This window comes from Bacillus rossius, chromosome 12 (assembly GCF_032445375.1).
Source record: "Bacillus rossius redtenbacheri isolate Brsri chromosome 12, Brsri_v3, whole genome shotgun sequence".
Classification (NCBI taxonomy): Eukaryota; Metazoa; Arthropoda; class Insecta; order Phasmatodea; family Bacillidae; genus Bacillus; species Bacillus rossius.
Window position 1 is genome coordinate 30,985,821 of NC_086339.1, and position 24,777 is coordinate 31,010,597.

The 24,777-nt window shown below is 35.8% G+C and overlaps 1 protein-coding gene across 7 annotated transcripts in view; it reads left to right on the forward strand.

Annotated features, from left to right (window-relative positions):
* The window catches only part of LOC134537788 (protein unc-13 homolog B), a 1,087,975-nt gene that overhangs the window by 969,835 nt on the left and 93,363 nt on the right, over positions 1-24,777 (forward strand). For all 7 annotated transcript variants that reach the window (XM_063378591.1, XM_063378590.1, XM_063378592.1 and 4 more), the window contains 4 exons: positions 7,907-7,950; positions 10,131-10,218; positions 21,484-21,558; positions 23,275-23,494. In XM_063378591.1, coding sequence (XP_063234661.1) covers positions 7,907-7,950; positions 10,131-10,218; positions 21,484-21,558; positions 23,275-23,494 — 427 coding nt within the window. The remainder of the gene's footprint in view (positions 1-7,906; positions 7,951-10,130; positions 10,219-21,483; positions 21,559-23,274; positions 23,495-24,777) is intronic.

Below are 24,777 nucleotides of genomic sequence, written 5' to 3' on the forward strand. Positions count from 1 at the left end.
CCTCCCCTTCTCCCTCATTATCCTCCCCATCCACTCCTCCCTCGCTCCTCCTCCCTCTTCTTTTCCCTCTCCCTCCTCCCCATCACTCTTCCTATCCATTCCTACCACCCCTCCTGCCCCTCCCCCTCCTCTCTTCCTTAACATCCACTAATCCATTTCAATTTCCGTTATAAGCTTAATACGCCAATGAAGCGTAATATGCAATTACATCATGACAAATCCGTACAAATCGCCATGATACGAAAACAAAGAAATGTAAAACGCGGTGAACCGAAATGGCGGTGGATGCAGAGTGTTTTAAGGTCTGGGACCGTTCCCCCCATCTACTGCAGCGTTGCTGTTGTTCCTCGGGCATGGTTTTTTTCTCTCCCCTTGTTGCCGGTTTAATATCAGCAGCGCCGCGGCAGTCGATCCCCCCCGCCTCCCCAGGCACAAGTGAGGCGCTCCAGCCGCGCTGCTCGCTCGATTGAGAATTCGGCGAGAGTGGCGCGGCCATGCGGGATGCTCGCTCACTACTTGGCCGGAGAAGCCGTGATTGCCCTTCGGTCCGCTGCCGGCTGGAGCGTTGCTCTCGAGGCAGGAGCAGACGAGAGAGAGAGATATCGGTCTTCATCGAAGCCATCACGGGGAGAATCTTGTTTTCTAGAACAAAAATTCATTTTGAATAAATGCTCTGCTTGCAGTCTGGCGGGAACAGATGTCAGTTTTCCCGAGACACGTTGCAACTATTTCGACTTGGAAGCTTACTGTGTTCATCTGTATTGTGTGTGTGTTGTCCAGAATATATATTTTTGTGTCATCGTTGGGTCCGTTTGTTATTTGTCGCTGTGTTGGCCAAGGTTGTTGTTTGCCTGTATACTCTGTTCTTGTTACAACTGTCTCTTCGTTGTCAGTTCGTCTGGTGTGGTATTATTTTTTTCTGGCTAATTCCTTTCACGGAATTCTGATTGTCAAAAATCGGCTGATTTTGGATTGTTTTTCTGTGACATACAGTGAAAACCAGCAATGGCGTATGTCTATTAAAAAGTTTTTAATAGGTTTTAACTTCGACAGTTACTCTTAAAGATAGCCACAATAATTTCTGTAGTAATGAAATAATTTAGAGTAGGTTTACCAGTATCAGGGAAAAAAAAGGGGGGACCCCTGGAATCGTCTGGTAATATTCAGGAATATATATTTAAGATCTAGGGATTTAAATTAAATTGTTGGACACAGACTCACCCTGTAAACCTATCATCTTTGTCAGTGATGGCCAATATGACTCTTTTTGAAGGCCAGATATAATTTTTTGAAATTAAAATTTGACTTTGTACTCGTACAGCTTTGTTCATGCACGAAACTCATATTTGTGTGTGGTTTATTAACTTCTTTTATAATCAACCACAAGAAGAAACATTAACCTCTAAATAATTTTTGCTGGATTCATATGATGTTCAGACACGGTTTCGAATTCAAAGAACCTCCGATGACTGGATTTCATTCCTAGTTATTCTTTCGTGGAATTTACGCTGGAATTCTGGCACCGCGAGAACAAAGTAATGGCATGCCGTTCTCGTGAAAATTTCGTGGAGAAAAAAAAAACGCATGAAGCATTTTCGCTCAAAAATGCTTTACATTTTTACAGCTCGAAAACGTTCATCGAACGTTTTGGTTGCAGTGAAAACAATTCACAGCTTCACGTCTGAGGGCTCAGTGCGGATATAGCCAGGTCGGGTGCTACCAGGCCTGCTACCCTAGGCAAAAGTCACATTTACCACCCCTCCCATAGCTGAGGTGATAGTATCAGTCAAAACCGTATAACTTTAATATATTGTGTAGCTAAAGACTATGAAAATATTAAATTCAAACGTCATCTATTAATAACAAAATTAAATTTAAATTAAAAATAAAGTTCGTATAGTATTATCATATATATACCTTATTATTTATGTAATTTATCAATGACAGCTAAATAAGAATTGATTTTTATACCACGCCACATTGAAGTCAATCAAATTTGTCATAAAAAGGGAGGAGCCATAATGTAAAAATAAAAAAATAATCACTTACATTGATTTAACTTTAACATAAGACTTTACGTTAACTTTAGGTTATGTTCGGTGTTGTAATTAAGTGAAAAACCATCTTTAAGTACTAACATTTGGAATTTTTTTTCCCCCTTTTAATTTGTTCGTCTGTGTTATCGTCGTTGTGCTGTCCACAATATATTTTTAGGTTCAATGTTTTTTTTTGTCCATTTGTTCATCAGTTCATTTAGGCTTTTTTTTATGCGGGTATAGTTTTTAGTTTACTTTTTAATTCTTATTTTTGCATTCTCGGAGCTTTTCCCGTGACGTGAACAGTGCAAAACTGCAATGGCGTATGTCCAAAAAAAATTTATATATAATTACGTAAAATGAACATTTCCGACAGTGTTCAGATCGCTTTGGGGGTGAACCTCCTCGCCCCGAAACAGCCTGTGGTCCTGGAGGTAAATCCGCGCCATATTGAGTTATGCCTCCCCCCTCCCTGCCACCCTCCCTCCATGCCACCGACCGCGCTGTGTGGCTAGGGCGAGGCCCGTGTGAGCTGAGCCTTATAAACAAACCCCCCCCCCCTTCCCCCTCCCCCTGATGCACGGGGCTCCGGCGCTATCGCCAGCTGATCCCGCCGGAATCCCTTGTTTATTGCGCTGTCCGGCCGCCGTTAAGGGCGAGTCCGCCACTAGGAGCCGCGCGCCGGACGTCCGTATGTGCTCGGGGTCGAATCCTCGAACCCTCGATCAAAACATTTTCTCTATTGTTTTGAGAGATTTGAGATGTACAAATAAACATACTGGAGTGAATACAGTTTATTCAACACTGACAACTCTTGCGTTCAATATGTATATATATACATATTGTTGTTGGTTTTTTTTTCTCTGTGTACTTATTCCATTATGGTTCTCTTAAGATATTGTTATTTTAATATGTAACTAAAATTGCGATATTGATGTATTCTGATACTTGGTTCGTGACTCTAACATTTAAAGGGATGAATATTCTGACACCGTAGTTAACTTTTTTTTTTTTTTTTTTTAGTAGATTATTTTATTTTTGGTTCTGGCTGTCATGACGAACACAGTAAGACAGAACAGCTGCACAGTTTCGGGAACTGACATCTCCCGTCATCAGGCAAAAACAGACCTCTATACTAGTGGAAACCATCAATGGCGTGTGTTCAAAAGAAACAAAAAAAAACATTTTTAACCATTCTCCAGTGCAGGAATTATTCAAAGAATTTAAAAAAATATATGTTTGGAGCTTATGTCTAACAATCCTAAAGTTCCCTGATGCTATTGCCGACAGGGTGTATAATTTTTTTTTCTCCACCCTGGTTTTATGACCGCGAGTTGTGCTGTCACTTTGCCTCCGTGCTGCAGAAGGTGGCGGGGAACCACCGCAGTATCACCTCGTCTAGAACGTGCGTCCGTCAGTTCTTGCCTTAGGATTTTCTAGGATCTCGATCATTTCTTTTTCGGATGGATTTGCACTATCTCTTTCTCTGACAAACGGCTTTGCATGTGCTTTGGATTAAGCTGATTGTGTTATTTATCGATCCAGATAATCGAGACAATTACTGTGTACATCTGATTTCCAAAAAAAGAAAGTCGTTCAGCCCGGGCAACGCCGGGTACTGAGGCTAGTCTAATATAGATATAAAAGTCACGCAAGAATTATTAATAATGATCACGTTAGTGTGACCCTCTAAGGCTCAAAAAAATTTTTAGCTCATATCTGGTGAGAAAATTTTTACTTAACAGCAAATGGACGAGAGCTATATGAATAAATTTACAAGAGGATCCCTTAATAGTAATCAGGAACGTATGCAGGGAAGGAGATAGGGAGTATGTATATATGTGTGTGTATATATACAACCCAATAAATCCTCAAAAAAAAATCATTTCCACCAACAAATGTAAAGAATTTTAAAGCAAACAGCGGGAAAAGTGATTCATAAACCACCCCCCTTCCCAACGAAATGAACTTCTGCGTATGCTCTTGATAGTAATTACATTAAAATGAAACAATCTACTCGGTGAATGAGACCGAGACTTTGTAAAAATAAAAAGACTTTAATTCTTAATTAACAAACACCCTAATATCTGAGAACATTCTTTGTGCGTAAAAGAGAACATAATTACTCTTGGTATCAGAACTCGGTCTACCTTTTTTTTTCTGCCGTTTCTCGGCAGTAAATTCTAAGCAGTGGAGTGTAAAATGCGTCGACTGGAAGCCCTTTGAAGTTTCAAACTTTCCAAAACTTTCTCCGCGTTTTCATTATACCTTGGCTTGCTCCCCATCTTAAGTTATCAGTGTTGTTATGCCGTCGCCTCGTTTTTCCTGGCTGTGTTGTTTCAGTTTTGTTGTGCATAACGGCGACGTTATTGACAGCTGAGGGCACTTGCGTTTGTGGGCCCGAAAGAAAGTCTCAATTTATTGTTAGCTTTTAAGACATTCAAGACAGTGGCGATTGCAGTAAAGTACTTTTATATCCTTAGAATGAAGACCAATAGGCCCGTGCACTGTAAAATATTTTTGTACTTTTTACAAGGAAAATCCTTGGAAACCCAGTTGCCAACGATATCACTTGTGAAACTGCAAGGCAGAGCTTCATAAAATTACAAATAGTATAAATCTCTGCCTTACAACTTTACAAGGGATGTCATTGGCAACTGTGTTTCCAAGAAATATCCTTGTGAAAGTACAAAAAAAGACTTTACATTATGATTTATAAAAACTACATAGATTGATTTACAATACAGTTACTTAAATATGAGTATTATTTACCAACTTACCTAAATCCTTAACCACTTTCATTAGATTAGCAACATACAACCTATGTTAATCGTACACTGTAAAAAAATTGTACTTTTTACCAGGGGAATCCATGGAAACCCAGTTGCTAACCATATCACTTGTAGAGATCTTTGTAAAACTGCAAATGCAAATGGTACAAACCTTTGCCTTGAAACTTTACAAGTGGTGTCGTTGGCAACAGACTTTTCAAGAAATATCCTCGTAAAAGTACAAAAAAAATTTGCAGTTTATGTAATTCAAGCTTATTTGTTGGTACATTTGTTGGTGGAAATGATTTTTTTTTTGTATTTATTGGGTTATATATATACTCTTTTTGTGTACCAGTTTAGGCCTGATTTTTACGTTGAAAATTGTATGTGTGTGTCTGGTCCTATGCAGATCATTACAATAATGCCTCTGGATATTTCCTTTAAGGAAGATAAATTTCTGAATGATTTTCTTTCATTACAACTTTCCTCCGAATAGTTCTGTAAGATAAGTCTACTGTGACCTATTGTGTGCTAACGTGATTCTAATGAATTATCTATCATTTCATCAAATATGAAGTTCAGTCTTAAGCCGTGTGCGCACGCTTCATGATTCAAATCCTCCTCCCGCTTGAAGACGTATACAGTCAATAAGTGCTGACGTTGTAAATCGCTATCATTGTTATTTAATTTTACAAACGAGTATACCCTTATTTCAGTGACGAACGACATAATTTACGATATTGCTATGTATTTATCTTAATTTGCCGTGTTTTTGTATGGAATGAATTTTAAGTTATTCGCAAAAACCTAACCCTTTGCGATGGACACGAAATGAAACTCGCAAAGAGTGAAATGGGTTCGTTTCAATCGCCTTTTTTTTTTGTAATAAACGATTCCACTCGCGTGTTAACATCCTTGTGATGTATCGCTGCCGTCGAGGTGGCAGTCTGTGTGATGACATTTCTGTTTCCCCCTCTTCCTTATTCAACTTAACACATCAATGTTGAACCAATTTTGATTGGTCAGCCTCTATTAATTGCTCTTTTAGTGCTTTTCGGAATTCTTGTCGAACTCAACAAAGGGTAATCATCAATCCGGTTTATATAATACTAATATCACTCGGGAAACAACGTGAGAGCGTTTTGTATTCATGTTTGTGAATACCTACGGGTGTGCCTGTTGCTTCTGACAGGTGATTTGGAGCTCTTCATTTCACTTTCCCTGAAGCCTTGAGCAGAAATTGGGTGGACAAAAAAAACATTTTACGAAAAGAATTGTACAATGTAAAATACTTTTATAATGCATTTTTATCTTTAAAAAAATATATTTCTGGCTAACGTTTTATAAAATTAGAGTTAGTAAAACTTCCATGTTTAATAATTTATTTTCAAACTAAACATTTAGTTCATAAGGGTACGGAAACTCTTCCTCGTAATAATACAGTGTCTATGGAAATAAAAGTAACCTTAGAGAATTGAATGAAAATAATATTTATGATAAATGACATAAATTATGGCTGAATATTGCAATTTTTCCCACGGATATTCACTTTAAGACTCTACCTAAGCGCATTCTCTAGAAAAGAACCGTTCTTTTAAAAACCATGTCTTAATTTGTGGACAATGGATTTTTTTTAGTACTGCAGAAATTTTTTTACAGTATAGACATTAGTACCTGCACCTTACATTGTTTTACGCTTTTTTCTCTATTACAGTGTCTAAATGTTATAATATTTCAGATTTGTATACGAAAAATTAATTATGCCAGAACTCATAACTCCATATGTTCAAAGTTGCCACAGTTACTTCGAAGCTGTATTTTACCAGGTGTGAAAACATCTTTGAAATGTGCTATTACTAAATAAGAGTATGTGTATATGTGTGTTTACAAGTCCAGACAAGATGTTGCAAGTTATGTGTTGTACATTACTGGCTGTTTTTATATAATTAATAATTATTTGTTTCTTATCTGTTTTTGTATTTAATGAAAACATGTGTACACTTTATTTTACGAGCTAAAAAAGTTATTTTGTAAAGTTTTAAAGTTTCTTGTTGACGGTTCAAAAGCACGGTAATTTTTTTATGTACTTTATAAATGTGTAAATTTTGTGTATGTACTTATTTTACTAGTTACTACATTGAAAGTAATATTTTCTTACAACTGTACTTATGAATATGTCTTAATGATTTGAGTAATTTTCTGAGTAGAGGCTGTTTTTTTTTCTGATAGGAGCCCACTTTCTTGATATTACAGAACATTGCTATTTATATGATGATATAATTTAAATTAGAAGAAATAACGGGCTTTCGGTATTTTGAGAAACATTTTAAATTAAGTTATAATATCCATGCTACATGCAAATATAAAAACACTGAATGTTATTCAATGACAGAAATCTTTAAACTGCGAAGTATCACATTGTTTACTGTGAGGAAGTTTTCATGTTCTATTTTACCATAGTTACTTAAAAAACGACCGAATTGTTTCAAAAAATATCAGTAATAATTTAAAACATGTGCTTCGTTTTAAAGTAAAGTTTATTCCTCAAAATTATTTTCTTTGAAAATTTATTTTAAATTAACATATAATACTTTTTAATGTTGCATTTTCATATAACCAAGCAGTAAAAATTGGTAAAAGAGAAGTCACATCATAGTTACTGTTGTCTACCATTTGTTCACTCATCCCTGTTAGTCGAAATGCGTACGCCAGAATTTAATAAAGTCACAAATTTGCAACGAAGAGTATCAAGAAAGGCTTAATTAAGCGTGCCATTCAGATGACAGTTTGTGGTTTCTGTGCATCTATTTGTGTGTAGAAAGGTTATCTTTCAAATTAAGAAGAAAAAACAAGTCCTGCCCATCTGACATATCCATGTACATAAAGTCTCATATCCTATGATGTAACCTTGTACAAATATATATCTATGTTAAAAAAAGGTTTTCATGTCCAATGATTGTTTTCGTGCCAAAAGTTGTACTGTTGATTGATGTATCACTGTTGTAACTTTACTGTATTATTTCTTCATATAAAGTGTTATTTTTTTGTTTTGCTCCCTGTTTATACTAATACATATCCCTTTTTTTGTTTTCCCCTTAGAGCGGGGCTGGCGGCGGTGGAGATGGAACGGGAAGAGCAAATGGGTAAGCAGAACAAAACATTTTTGACGTGAATACGTCTTTAAAATTGCTTCCATAGTGGGAGGCAATTCAAAAAACGAATGATAACAAAATTGGGGGATACAGTTTGGTGTTGCAACTACATATCTATCATCTCCAGCCAAAATTTAATTACACCACTGGATAGCTAAAGGATCAAAACATTAATTACGCTAAGTGAGGACTGTTACGCATCGCGCGCGGTGGAGGGGGAAGCGCCGCCATTTTGAGGTCATTTTTTCTGCGTTTCGAGATTTCCATTTAGTATAACCTTTGACTCGGAGAATCTACGACGCGACGTTCGTTTGAGTTTCAATCGTCATCTCTCGTCAAAATCTGTCGATTGGATATATAAAACATTAGTTTAAAATAGTTACAGTGAATATATATGGTGTTAAAATAAAAAAAATAGCGTATTTTATATTTTGTATAGAAAATATTACCTGTTACGTACACTTATTCACGTACAACACACGGCCGTGTCCATGACACCTTTGCATTTGTTGTTCTGACACAAATACTTTCAACCACGCATTCACCTAGTGTAATATCACAAGTGTAAAATGTAGCGAAAGCGATAATTACAAAGACTTGACCGCCTTTTTACACCCGTAATATTGCGCTAATTGAATATATGTTGAAAATATTTATGGCAGAACAAGTGCAAGGGAGGTATCGAGTTAACATGTAATAAAGAATCCTTAAATAAAAGTAATGACTAAATAACCCGCAAAAAATATCAAATTGGCTTGCAACCATCCCAATAGCGGTCTTGTTGAGATTTTGTAAAATGAAATAGGATTTCCAGCAACGCGTGGAAAAAAAAAATATTTATTCAAGGCTACGAATTTAATTTTTAATTTTTTTTTTTTTTTTTTTTTTTTTGCTACGATCCATGTTTCGATGGTTTTATAATTTAGATTAACATTAGTATAGTAGTATTATTTAAAATCTCAGTGCTGAAATCTTGAAAGACCATTTTTCTGTTCTCCTGCTGCCATAAAATGTTAGGGGTGACTCATAGTCGCTCGTTAAACGACAGAACAATTGCGTGAGGGTTGAGACAGTTATCCTTTTTTTAATCTTATGTAATATCGTTAAGTGCAAGCAATTTTAAAAAAAAATTTTTACGATGAACACCAGAATAACAGAATTTTGGGACTTTTTTATTATTGTTTCCTTTTCATCCCTCCCCCCCCCCCCCCTCTTTTTTTTATAGAGTTCAGTAACGTATAATCTTATCGATCTTCATTTTCCTTCTGTGTTTTCTCGCAATGTTTCAAGCAGGGAATGCCTGAAGTCGCTTTATTTCACTTAACTCTATTTTTTTTTTTCCGTAAATGGAACAGAAATATTAATGTAAAATTACACATATTTGCAAAGTTCAAGATTTACACAAAAGAAAAACTGTGTTATTGCAAAATAGTGTTCGCAGATATACTGAATTCGGATTATTACACTGGCACTTATGCTTTATGTTTTTCTAGTACCTCCAACAGTTAAATTTATTTGTCAACCAATCCCTTAGCTTTCCAGTACTAACCGCGCACATAGCATAGTAAAACAAAATAGTCAAATTATTGAATATTCGATTATCTTTTCCGTGATTTAAAAAAAAACTATGCTCGACTGAAACATCAATTAATCAGTTAATTTTCAATCGGAAACCCACTTTTAGAGGACTTGTACTTTGATGGAAGTGACTATTTCACTGATATTGATTATCACCAGGTGTAATCAAGCATCACTAGAGGCATGCATATTTTGCGAAAAGATTTCGAGACTAGCTGAAAGTCAAAACACTGCAGCATCCTCTGTGTTTCGTTATTGGGTGAGTTTCTTTCAGGTACACGTATTTCGTAACACCACCAATCACGATAATCCAGTGCGTAAGCAAACGCGTCCTGAGTGGCTCGGTCAAATATAAGGCAACGACTTCCATCGCAGACGGCCGCCAATCACAACGAAGAAAACCACGGGTGCGGGTATACCTTGTTGCAGTCTAATAAGTGTTCAGATCTTTTCGCGAAAAATGCATGCCTCTAAGCATCACTTCAACAATGTTTTGGGTGTTGCGATACGAGGGTGGTGGGAGGTTTAGAAAGTGACTTGTACTGAGTCACAGGCATGCCGCCTCCTGAAAGTTCCTGTCTCCATGGTTTCAGGCATCCAGGGGACAACCCTTTCTACAGCAACATCGACTGCATGCCAGACATCCGCCGCAGGAAGTCGATACCTCTTGTCTCCGAGTTGGTAAGACTGCAACATCCCATATCAGTGCTCAGCTTTCCGGGATAGCCTGCAATACGTTAGTTCCGAACAACATATTTCCTGAATGTAACTCATAGAATTCGATCACTTCCTTCGTTAAGTGAAAATTCAGAAATAAAGACTTTTGAAATGCTTATTACTTTAAACAAGTTAAGTCTAACGCATAGATATTTTCAGTCTAATAATTCAATTTTGCTGTTTTAAATATAATATCACAATTATATGTTTAGCTTTGTAATGTAAAACATTATGAAAAGTATGCAGCTTTAAATATTCCTGAGAATTGTAGAATATAAGGTAAAATCATACATTATTTTTCAACATTGGATTTTTAGGACGGAAACAGCAAATTCTTGCAAATTTACTACAGCCAAAACAAGATTGTTAAATTTTAAATTTTAGATTTTTTTTTTTTGTGATCAACAGTACTGCCGCAACATGCAGTGTTTCAAAAAGGAAAGGTTTTTCTTTAAATGTTTTGGTGTCCATGTGAATACTGATATAAATTTCAGTGTAGTGCCGTTGTACGCCCCTGTGTGTCATTTTTGAATGTCTGTTCCTGAAACTCCCCTGTCGGTGTCTCAATGTTACGTTGCATTTACGAATTACGAATAAAAAAGACTTTTATTTTACATGGAATAAAAAAGGTCTAAAGTAACATATCATTTGATAATTTATTACCTCAAGTAATCTAGATTTTGTAAAATTTTCAAACTACTCTGTTTCATGATAGTCAGAAATAATAATACCATGTTAAACACAGAAAGCTTATTTGTATTCTTAAATATATATGTTAATATTTATACGTGCATTTATATTTTTTTTATAATTTTGGTTTTGATATTTGCGTACAAATATAAGTCTTACCTTTATTTATTTTTAAAAAATTCTGTAATTTCGAAGAAATAATACAGAAACTTTTTCCTTTCTAGAAAATATATGCATTATTAGTGAACGTCTTCCATATGTTATGGACAGATGTGGATATATGAGTTACATGGGCCTTTTTTACTTCCTTTTGCCCGGTAAAACGTGGCGCTACATTTGTTGTAATGTGTGATGTCTACAGCAGGCTTAGGCAAAACAAATAGGTGTTCGATTGATTAATGAATTGTAAAACCAGTTATAGTGCGACTTCTGGTACGGCCTAAACGGTTCAATCTATTTATTTTTCTCTCAACTAAATATGGATTTCTCTCCAACTCAATCACTTCCTTTTGTTACTTCTTATGCTAGTACCAAGTAAAGCTACTGCAAAAAAATTCAGTCTTTTTTATTTTTACCACCAAAAATAGTAATTTATTTTCGCTCACGAATTCCAATACGACAGCTAGAGCGGATTCCAGCTAATCTGAGCACTTTTTGATTCTTGCTGTTTATTTCAGTCCAGAAGGCCTTAATACACGAGATTACTTGTTCTAATAGAAATACGTTTTCATTTGAAAGGGGTGTAAGATAGTCTAAGTTGCAGTTTATTTCTGGGCAGTTGTTGAGAGGAATGACTGTCAGAAGAAGATTCTGAAATGTTCAGATTAGCTTGAATGTACTATACCTTACAGTTCAAGTGTATTTTTTTTTATTCCAGTGCAGACAGCCTGCCTCATAACTTCGTGCCCATGTTAGTCACAAATATGGGGAAAGTAGGCTTCCGAACCCACTTTGAAGGTCAGTCGGTGGACCTAGTGGAGGTATGTTACATTTGTGCCGGAAGTACGGTACGTTGTGGCGGTAATTATGCTACACACGAAAGTGTCTTGGAATAAATTATCGTACGCAGTGTGTGTAATTTACCCCGAAACCCTCTCTTGTGTACCATAATTACTGCCACAACGTACCGTACTTTCGGCACAACGTACCATACCTCCACTAAAGTGTAACAGGTCCACCGGGTGACCTTCAGTGGGGTCGGAAACCTACTCTCCCCCTACCGTCACTTCCTTGTACCATTTTATTTGTTCGTATAGGTTCAATAACTTCTTTTTCAGTCACCTTGTAACAAAGTAGATAAACCAATAGCACGCCAGTTTGTGTCTTTTTTTTCCCCCTTGTTTTCAATTAATCGCTCTCCGGGAAAAATTTAGCTTCGTTAAATTTCTGTGATGAGATACCTGCTATAAATTTTACATCTGTAGGCAAAACCAACCACGGGATTGCCAGGACTATTAAGGTGATGCATTCCATTTCAGGCCATTATTTTAAATTTACTTTAAACACAGCTAAACTTGTAGACTTTTTGAGTGGTTCAATTGTCACAAAATTTCAAATTATGCATACGTGACATACTTTAAATGGATAGCAAATTTAAAACATTTTAGGATTAAAAGCGATGCTTCAAGATATATTTTTAATATTTTTTTTTTTGAAAACCTTTCTTGATATTATTTAGTTTTTTTTTTTTTTTTTTTCATAATTTTAAAATTATTTGAATTTCGGTCCTCTGGAGTCAGTTTTATTTTCCGTAATTTTAAGCTCCAAAAAACTAAATATATACATTTTTTCAAATTTTTATATGACAAAGTTATGATTACGGATTGCTTATGGTAATTCACACAAAAAAAAAATACTAGTTGAAAAGTGTTAAACGCAAATGTAAAATGATATCCGGGAATGGAATGCTCCTACTTAATATTCCTTAATATTCGATAAGTCGATATGAAACCTATTTTCACGAAAATAGCAAGTAGTCGGCAGGCTGTATAAACTCACCAAGAAAAGAGGCTAGGGCAAACATTGTCCAGGCCTGCTTATAACTGTGCGTGTCATGTCTGCTCCTGTTTTTGTTTTGTTTTTTGTTGGTTTTATTTTGTTGTTGTTTTCTCGCCTCCTCCTCCTCCTCCGTTGTTTACTGATGTGCACTCTGTTTGTCTGTCTATCTTGTCTGCCCGTTCACTTCATTCCGGCCTGCCAATCCCAGGTGCTCAAGGTACGGGCAACAAACTCTGTCTGTCTTTCTTTCTGTTTCTCTTAGCTCTGTCTTTTCTTTTCTATCTTTTCACCCGAACTGTGTGTCCTAGCAGGCAGCTGAACATAACCTCACTTGCTCGCAATACTTCTGTGTGTGAATTTCCAACAGTAGGAATATAGTTTTCTATTAAAATCTGAATAAAATTTCCGATATTTTATTTCAGTAGCACACTCTAAATACGAATGTCTGAGAGATGCTGCCAACCAGTAAAAGGTGGCTGTGAAACTTTTATTTTTTAACAATTTCAACATTTTTCCAGTGTAATTCCACTAAATGTTCAATAGCTTTAATAGTTTCATACTTAGTCAGGAGAACTTTGTGTATCTTCTCATTTATTTTACTTCTAAATACGAAAATCAATCTTTTGCTGATGGTTGTTAGTCACAAAACCTTACTTTAATATAATTTGAGTCTCTGCCTTGGAATTTCGTACAGAAAATACGTTCTATTTTACACTAAGTGTGCATAAATATATATTGCATAAGCTATATCAAGGGATCACAAAAACTAAATTTCAAGTTTATAAGTCATATGTTTTCCTTTAAAACTGTACTTTATCATTAAATTATTTTTTAAAAATAATGAAAACATAGCTACATCCAGTGTGGACTTTTCTTATCTCACCAAATCACTATTTGAACATGAGAACCATTAATAATTATTTTTGCCTGCTGGGTACACAGTCCGCATAAAGTCTGCAGCATACTCTTAAATTGCTTTAGAAAATATAGATTTATCTCACTAATATACTGCTCACTCTTCCGTAATAAACAATGAACATTTGAACCTTACTTTTAAAAGCACTTTCGTACATATTTTCCGTAGTACTTTTCAGTATCCTATTACAATTTTCACTCATTCTTGTAGCTAAAGGGTACGCTTTTAGTTTAGACATGATTGAACACTATATAAAAACAAAGCTTTTTTTTTTACATTCATCAGTTTTCTTTTATGTGACGTCAATAATTTGGTTGTAAAACGTTGCATTCAGTATTATCGTACTTATATATTAAATAGACTTTTGTAGATATTGGCTATATGGTTGGAAACATAGTGTACAAATTTTGAGTAGTTTGTTTACTTGTCATTGTTTACTATCTGTATCTATAATTCTTATTATATCTATCTGAATATGAAACTTTGGTATTAAGTACATTTATGTACAAATATCAAATCGTTGTTATAACGTCAATCTATACGTGGTGCACAGTACTTAAGTGGCTTCAAAACGTTCATTTGACATAATGTTTAAGCAACATTCACTGTTGTAATTTTTTATTATTTTCTGCAAAACATTTTTTTAAGCACGGCACCATTCCTTTAGTGATAGGCATAACCGCTTCCTTTGCTATTGACTGCTTGACACATTCAATAACTAGTGGCATATATTTAGTTTTTTCACAGCTAATTGAAATTATGTTTTAACAATTGATGAGGCTAGTCGCTAATGACGATTTCTGCTACTGTCCAAGTCGCAAAACCCGTAACTAAAGGTAACGAGTTTTTTTTTATCGCAGCGGCCGTCTTCCAAAATGGCATGCTACAGACTTTTGAATTCTTCCCTTCTCTTCCGTCATGCATTCTCTGCGGACCTCCCGATACAGCATATGCTAGTTAGGTCCCGCAAATTCTCCGTACTTCGGAATGGCATGCGTGTTGCTCCTTGCATTGCACGTGACTTGTAAGTTCTTCCCCCCCCCCCTGATTACAAACAAGCTTGCACGATTACGAGCATCAGATCTTAAATCCACACTAAGCCACGCGACATGTACCTACTTACTTAACGCGCAGAGACTTAAAATCGACAAAAGTGCAGTAAGCTTCAGATATGTCACTCTTGCACGCTCAAATGCAAGGATCTAACTTCTACTGTGAAAAATCATTGAGAAATGCTGACGCTGAAACCTCTCCCTTCTTGCGGATATCCAATTTCGAGTTTCGATTGCAGCCTAACTTGGTATGGAGACAAAAGATTCTGCGAGCCCTTCAAACTATTTCACTTAAAGTTGCTGGGTATGCTTCGTACAATTTACATTTTTTTCTCTTTTGAGTCTCTTAAACGGTCAGAATAACATTACAGTGGTTGGTTTTGGATGTGCGCCTAGAAAAAAATGTGAGAAAGTCTTTCAGTACTTGCAAGTGATATGTAACATCTAACCTCGGCTAACGAGCAAATTCATGTGTTCCCATGTTACAAATAAACGTATAATAAGAAAATCGGTACTATTGATCCCTCCAAATAAAATTCCGTGATCGTCACAATAACTGACGCGAAAATACAAATTTAATGTGTTCTCACGTTACAAATAACACGAATCTCGGGCCTCGAACACGAAATTTAACGTAGAATTCATTTGAAAAAATGGTTTATGATTCATTATACGAATAAGAATGGCATATGTTATAGAATACCTATGCAATAAGATTATATAAAATTTATTATTATGGCTTATGTCGAAAGACACTAGGCCTTAAGGTTATATAATAATTTTTAGTCAAACCTATTTTTATATTAAAGGACTCGTAAGAATTTTAATTTTTCTGAGATATTCTTATTTTATAAGCGTATTATACTTCGTTATGTCACAGTGGCCAAGTGGGTAAAGGCGTATGCTAAATTTGGGACCTTTATTAAAGGTTATGCGCCATCGAGCGTGGGTAATACTGTGATGGGTGACCAGAATTTTTAAACTAATTTCTGAGACTTCTGCGCAGGCGCAGCACCGTTGTTTCGCATTTCCGTTTCATATTCACGAAATTACTCCTGCCGAATGCCGTATACCGAGGACTAAGACATTTACACGTCAAACATATTTGTTAATCAGAGATACTAACCATAAAAACAAATTGTATATGTTACCTCGAAACACTCCTGACATTTATAAGGAAATGCATACAAATAATTGTTTGTAAGTGCGTCGTGTGACATTCTACCTTTGATACGGCAGCGTAGAGTAAAATATATCCCGGTTCAAACGGGTGAAAGGCAAAAGTAGACATCAGGCAGTTGCTGCGCGCATCGATAACAATGTGCAAGAAACTGTTAGACACGATACCTCTCGTTGTAAATAGGCTTCCTTTGCAAATTTATTTTTCCCCTGCGACATTCTTCCAGTAAAACAGACATAATTTCCTTAGGAGTTTGTTTTCAAATATCCGAAAATGTCCAACAGGCCTACGTCAGTCTCTGAAATATCTTCAATCTTTGTCTCACAGACCGTGTTAATTAGTTTTCTTGTCATTACCATAATTAGAAAGCTTTCCTTGTGAATTCATCACAATAGCTCTCTTGCAGTTTAGGTTTAGTCTCGAATTTTCTCAACAGCTATTTACAAAGTACAAGCTATCCAATAGAGGTAAAACTTCACATAAGTGTTCAAAATTATGATTAATTGACGTGAAAAAAAATGTGACCCCAAAAGCAAATGCGAGAGGTCTATCGAGATAAATTTGCAAGAAAATTCCATTAATTAATTTGTAATGACAATAAAACTAAACAACCGACTCGACGTATGAGACCGGGCTAGGGGATACATTCTTATCTCCCACTTACTTAGTTCTGGATAGATGCTGCAAATTCTCTTATATGTGAGTCACAGAACTAATATAAGTGCACTTCTATAAGTTTAATATACACCTAGAAAATTCTTTCACCAAAGATCAAAACGATAGAAAAACACAGACTGAACTATTTCAAGCGCAGGTATAATTTAACGGGATCAAAACTACCAAAAATAATAATTTTGTGGCTGAATAGTTTCAGTCTTCAGATAGCCTAACTTCACGGCGAGTTTTATGGCGTAGCAGAGCTTTAAGGGATGAGTGGGAGAGATAAAAAAACGGCCTTAGCAATACAGTGGTCATCGTACATGACCTAAATCTTAAGTCGCTGGTTCGTACCTATCTTTCTTCGGGCAAGGATTGATCCAGTATCCTGCCTCCGATAGACAGTGTGCAACGGACAGGGAACTCAGTGCCCACTAAAATAAAAACAATTTAGTAATTAATTCATGGTGTATACTGCATGTTTAGGTGTACTTTTATGTATGTACTTCCACACCGTTAGTTAACGTGTTGTTTCCAATACGTTTATTTGCATTTATGTTGAAAGTGTTTGTTCGTTTGTGCTGGAAAAATGGTCAATGAATGCAGTATTGTAGAAATTTGGCTGCTATGTGTTGCATCGTGTATTCCACAGTAAACCTCTTATGAACTCACTTAATTTTATAAGTTTTTTTTTACATGTTATGCATATGAAGTAAAGCATTTGTTGCACAACTGTTTATGACAGTCAATATTAAGTTTGAAATACTCTACGTTTTAGAAATTTTAATTACATGTCTTGCTAGTTAGTATTTATTTTTATGATTCGTAAGTTATTTTTGCATGACCTAATAATATATTATGATGCATTAAAATTTTGATTAATATCTTAAGTAAACATTTACTGTTTTTTTTACTAAATTATAATGTTCAATATTGTGTGTATATTATTTTAAACCATTTAAGTTCTTTAAATATCAAAACTTCATTGTAAGACTAATTTCTGGGGAATAAAAGAATTTTTATGTTTGACTAGAGCTTAAATATTAATTTTATTTTACATTTTCACCTGACAGTGTTACTTTACTGTGGACTTTTTCCCCAGAAAACACATTTATGATTAGTTCATGTTTCACTAAAAAGTAATCACACCAGGTGACATGATAACTTACAATCATAACTCTAATTTAACTAACAAGGATGGACAGAAAAATCAAAACTGGAAATTATGGCTCTTGCAATTTCTCTTCATTTTGAATGGCTAGAGTTCATGAGCACCGAGTCTGTGTCCAAGTGGTTAGGAGCCCACTACTTTCTTAAGAGGTGCCATCGTCTTAGGTCTCTGTGCTGTAACCCGTGGCGTAAAACCACAAAGCAAGGAAGATAAAGAGTCGCTATTCAATGCTATAACTAACGCTCTTATTTTCTTTGGAAATCAACGAACTGTGCGGTATTTATCGGCAACCTAACAACCTAATAGTCAACTTTTCGAAAGAAAATGTTGGCTACTTTTTTTTTCTTTTTTTTTTGTCCTTCGTGGCTGGAAATATTCACCGTAAATGTTTCATATTATCTATTTTCCAATGCGTAACAACCAAAACATTACGTTAAAGTGCTTTATCTTTTGTTTAAAAACTTACAAACTTCGTAGCCGAAAAGTATGAGTGTTGAAAAACATAACCTCAGTTTCAATAGCAAAAAAAATACACACTAGCACACGTCTGCACATGTACACATGTGCACATGACAGCACTACCAGGATTTTTGCAGTCAATATTTTTCCAGAGTATGATATTTTGCAGTTATACTCAAAACGCCACTCCGTCAATACGCTATTACATAAATTATGAACTAAGAATGTTTGAAAAATTACATTCTTATTCAAGCCATTATTTTAAAGAAATTTCTATGTTTTCTTTATATTTAAAACCTAATATTTGGTGTTGGCATTTCTCAACCCACAGTTTTATTTGGTGGCCATATTCCGCCCATTCAGTGATGCCCCACTGCGTAAAACCCTCCTAACCAATCCAAGTACCTACCAAAGAGGGTAAGATGGTGATTATGATAATTGAGGGAATGCTATTTGTTTTTCAGCGAATGATTCATACGGTGCACCATAGTCTACGGATTCTTTGCAAAGTGCCTATGAGTCTTGCTCATTTAGCACCAAGTTTTACGAGTAAGCTCGTTGTGGAACAAGCCTGCGGGTTCGAGCTAATTCAGGCTTCTGACGCAAAACTTGTCGCCGAACTCAGTCTACACCTCCAGAAAACAACCCCGACAGCCGCTACCACTTTTAAGATTCACGTTTAAGTTCACTACTGTCAGAGATAACATTCACGCTAGTTTCGACAGTTCTGAAATCATAGTATGCCATGACATCACACGATGTATTTCGGGCCCGATCAATAGCGTTACGGCACGCTTTGTCCTTTCGGGTCCATAATATCTAGTCATGTCATAACCATTTCTAATTTTACCGCTACAACTACATTTCAACTTCCAATTATTTCTCTCTTGCCTCTTTTTCCCTATCGAATTTCTGGTTCCCAATGCTTCCTGTTCATCTCGCTGCTAAGCTCTACAAGAACTCATTAATTTTTCAAGTTGGTTCTTTTTAAACTTTAGAAGAATCTGGTTCCGGGGAGGAGGGCGAGAAACATTGCTCACTTATTCTCATAAAAAAAATCATGTCATTTTAAAATATGGTGTTTCATTATTTTTCAGGCTTACTTTAGTGCCAGCCAATGACTTATTGCATAATTGGCAATTTATGTAAATTAAATACGTCGTTTAATCAATTTCCAAATTTTCCAACTCTTTTCTTTGCGTATAATGTTATTTACCAAATTATATGAACCCTTATTATTTTTACAACTATGTATGTCATCCGGATGGTACTAGCTTCTAACTTTAGAATGGGATAGGTTAAAAAGGTCAAAGTACCGAAAACTAAAAATCGTGTTTAAATATTTTACGCTTGTTTCCCAATTTTTTATGTGAGCAGAAAGTAATGTTTCAAAATAGGCTGAGTCGGGTATATTTGTAAAGGGCTCTCTTAGTAGAGTATGACTGATATATGTATATATACGTATATATAATTTTTTATGAATTATTACGACGTGAGAAGTTGTCTCAAAAAGTAACAATTTTAAACATTTATGTTATATATATAATTTTATTTTGAAATGTATGTAAATTCCATATGCATTTTATAACTAAACAAAAACAATAAGAATATTTCAATAGCTAAGACCTTAAGTCTTGGTCCCACTCGCCATATTATTTACTTCATTTTTTTTTTTGTCATTACTAGATAGTATTTGAGGAATTTTCCTACGAATGTATTAAGTACCTACCTAGCAATTTGTGTTTCGCCTCAGATTTTCTCAGTATATATTTACTTTATACAATCTAATAGCGATAAAACGGCGTGCAAGTGTTTATAAACATGAACCCTTGCGTGTAATTTTATAAGTTTGAAAATAATGTGAATATATGATAAGAATATTTGTGACACAACAAAAAATGCAAGAGATCATTCGGAATAAAACTGCGGGAAAATCTTTTATTAATATTAAGAAAACAAATTAAATAAATCAATATGGGTAGCTTCAATTTGTAGAACGAAACCTTTGGTTAGCTAGTTCGTCTTCTGTCCTTTCAGTTTATTCATTAGGCCTATCGTAGTTTTCCAATTAACATATATTTTTCAGGGCAGGGCCACGTTTCTAAATGGCCAAGTCTTTTGAGAACCGAAAAAAGGTGTATGAAAATTTTATTATACTAGTTAAAAAAAAAAAAAAAAAAAAAAAAACATTTTTAAGGTAAAGGGACTATCTTCAGCCCATGTCAGTTCCACATCTCATCTTCTTCCACTATATCCTTGTTCAGTCTACGAAAAGTAAGTTTGCACTTTCAAAAGAACATCCTGTCTTTTGTTTAGGACTACCTTGACGTCACAATCAAATTTAACTTTTTCATTCGCCCATTGGTTCCGATCCTTGAGCTTCGAGCTGATCACATGAAACAGTGAATTTTTAAGAAACGCAAACATTTTTACACTTCCACTGTTCTTCATTGCAGTGTACAAAAAAGACTAGTCATCGAATTAAACTTTAATTCTTAATATTTTTTAATAATTCTGCCTTTTTTTTTTACTTACGTAGCCTACCAGTTATAAGTAAACTAAATTTGAAACGGTTTTCAAAACTAGTTATTTCCTGAACTTTTTTATTTTAGCTGAAATCATAAATTTGTAATACAGTACAATTTTTTTTTTACATCTTATATTTTCCTGTACTTATCACTATTTCTCCGTTGTCCCTTGTAAACCATAAAATAGTATTTTCGCTGTAGTTAATGTCTGTGGTGATTTCTTACAAAGTTAATTCAAGTGCTCTCTTAACATACGATTGCCTTACTGATAGAAAGAAGAAAAAATCTTTCACTGTTGATTTCTCGAAACACGGCTCTTCAAGCGCCGCCTTTAATTTTGAAAGAGGAACTTCCCTTTTTCACACAAAACGTACCTACGGTCACGATAACACGAAGCACACTGAACATGCCTAAGACGATAGATACATAGAAAAGTAACTTATGGGAACAGTTCTATCCTTGCGTTTTTATTATCGACAACATTATATATAAAAAAAAGTCATCGAGGCGTCGTTTGAGTTGGATATCTGATCATGTCATTCAATTGATTGCTTGTTACCCTGGTCTTTTTCCCGTAGACAATGGCAGCCACCAAGAGGAATGCTGGCCTCACGTCCGCTGTACCGCGAGCCACCTTGAACGACGAAGAACTGGTGAGTTTAACTTTATATACACAAATTAAATAAATATGTGTGAACATAAAACTTTATATGTATAGATATACCTCTGTTTTACGTGCATTCGAAACATGAAACTAAGTTTAAAGTAATTTTGAATGTTATTTAAAGTCTAGTGTGACGATTTATAAGCGAGATGAGCTACAAGTTGAACCAGAGAATTTACTACATCTTATTCACCTTTATTACTGGTAAGCACGGGTATTTCATTCTAATGTTACGATTAGTAAAACTGATGTATGTAAAAATGTGATTTTAAGCACATATTTATTGCAATAAAGTACAGAACAGGAACTGGGACGTCGGAACGTTTTCATGAGTGGGGGGGCGAAAAGATGTATCACACTTACCTCCGTCCTAGAGCGGGAGGTCCGGGGGTCCACCCCTCTCCCCCCCCCCCCCCCGGAAAAATTTGGAATTTTAGATGCAAAATTTTGCTATTTAATGAGTTTCCGAACCAAAATATTAAATATACCATTCCAAGAATTTGATGACGTAGTATGTATTAAATACTACTCTGACAGTAGATGTAGATGTAGTACAATTTAAATAAAATACCATCTAGGAATTTTCAATCATTCAACAGTATAGTGACAATCATAAATTTGATTTTCTAATCAATGTGATCACCAATGCAACGTTTGTAACTACTGGTTGAGAAAAATACTGCTAGGACCAAACTTATTCTGGGAAAAGGAGGGGGGCGAAATGCTACTCTCGCCCCCCCCCCCCCCCCATGCATAACAGCACGGGGGCGACTCGCCCCTGCTGCCCCCCCTGTTCCGACGTCCCTGAACAGGAATCACTTTTAAGATTTATTATAAATAATGTTTATATACTTGCTCCTACTCTATGTTTTTAAAAAAAGGTAGCATAAACAATTATTTAACTCTTCAAAAGTTATTTTAGAAAAACGTTAATTATCCACGATGGTGACATATGAATTTTTCCTTTGATTCTCTTTTCCTAAAATAAATCGGAGAATGTGATATCCCAGTTAATTCAATTACCTATTTTAGTTTAGAAAATATTAATGTTCTAAAGTGAGTAGACTCCATGTAGCTTTTTAAATAGAGTACAAACACTAGTCCCTGGTAGGTTGAACTGCGATTGTAGCTGATTGTGTTTGCATGGAAAATGATGTCCAACTTTTCGTCGATACACAAAAGACCAAACAGTAGGTGTAGTATACTATGTGCGAAATATTTGAGAGCTTCAATATTACTCCTTATCACCATTATCAGTGTTTCATGCTATTCTTTTGTGGTATAAAATTACTTGATCAGCTTGGTTTCAGCCTCTCTTCGCATACTCAACCATGTGTAATCCCGAAAGCAACAATGGTTTCAGTAACTACATCTGCTCAGGTGTTAAACATGCCGAATTCGATAGCCTACAACTTCCATTAGGGCTGAATTAACACCACCGATATGGGCCACCTAGATCCATGGGGAAATGGTGTACCATTTCATCATGACTCAGATGTGTTTGAGGAAGAGCTATAATGAAAGGCTGAGGCGACCCATCCACCAGCATTATAGTCCCCCCCTTATTTTTTAACCATTCAGCTAACCCATGGTTGACTCCAAGGAAACCCCTCCTTGAGGTATCTGGCATGCAGTAGATCATGTTTCAAGGAACTGCGATGGTAGCAGAGCGTGGTTATGCGATCTGCTTGTTTCCGCCCTGCAGAAAATGCACGTGTACAAGAAGACGCTGCAGGCGCTCATCTACCCGATCTCCAGCACGACGCCGCACAACTTCGTGCTGTGGACGGCGACGTCGCCCACCTACTGCTATGAGTGCGAGGGCCTGCTGTGGGGGATCGCGAGGCAAGGGGTGCGCTGCACCGAGTGCGGCGTCAAGTGCCACGAGAAGTGCAAGGATCTTCTGAATGCCGACTGCTTGCAGAGTGAGTGTTCGGATGCATACTGAATCCTAGTAAAAACATATGGCAATCATTCCTGTTCTACACTGCTCAAACATAGCCTAGCTTAAAGAGGAGATATGGAAACTAAAATATATCATATTGGTTTCAAACTTTGTAATGCCATTAAAATTCATTATTATTTAATACTAGAAATTTGTCTTCGTTAAGGCCGAAATCATACTACACGAGATTATGACATTGTTTTATCGACAGTTTTACTATTGTTGTACTTAATTTTACATAATATGGATCACAAATATTCTTACCAGATATTCACATTATTTTCGAACTGTAAAATGGCACGCAAGTGTTCATGATCATACACAGTTGTATGCCATTTTACCGCTATTAGATAGTATAAAGTGAATATATATTGAGAAAATCTGAGGTGAAACACAAATTGCAAGATACGTGATACAGTTGTAAGAAAATTCCTCAAGTACTGTCTAGTAATGACAAGAAAATGAAGTAAATAATTATGGCAGTTGGGACTGAAACTTAAGGTCTTAGCTATTGTAAATATTCTTATTTTTTGTTTAGTTACCTACAGAATATGTATGTCACATAATATTTGTGGCAGCTATAAGTAATAACTTCAGACAGCTCTACAGACCTACCAAAATTCAGTATTAATATTCTATGCTTTAATGAAACCAAATTTGTAAAATTAATCCGATAGACACAGTTTACTATTCACCATTTATTTGTTACAGATGATCACTGATTCTAGTCAAATATAATGTCACCCGCTATAAATCTTTATAGGAAAATATATCGGAAGAGGCCAATGCGAAAGTGAGGGGAAAAAACCTGATGGACAATTGTGCTTTCCAATATGGTGGATTCTTTCTTACTGACAAAAACAGAGATTAGAATACCTTGGCATAAACAAGAAAATGGGTGTTTTCAATATGGTGCAGTCAGTTTGTTAAACTTCTCACACTTCCTACTTCATAAATGCAGCTTTACAGTTTGTTTGTTTGTTTTTTTCGTTTTTTTTTTTACCATGCAATATGTCGTCGCCTGGCCGACTAGCCCCTGAATGATAGTATTTTGCCGGCTACTCAGTGTTCGGTAGAGAGGGGTTCGGGCCGCGTGGCCCAGGGACTAAGTCACCAGGATAGCAATTGATACACTCAAAGACAGTTTCTAGGTTCTTTATATACGGAAAATCAAACCCTTTACAAGGGGCTGCCGCGTTCCCGCCTCTGACCCATCCTGTAGGGCGGAGCCCGGTTCCGCGCACTGTTGCTGTATGGGAAAAT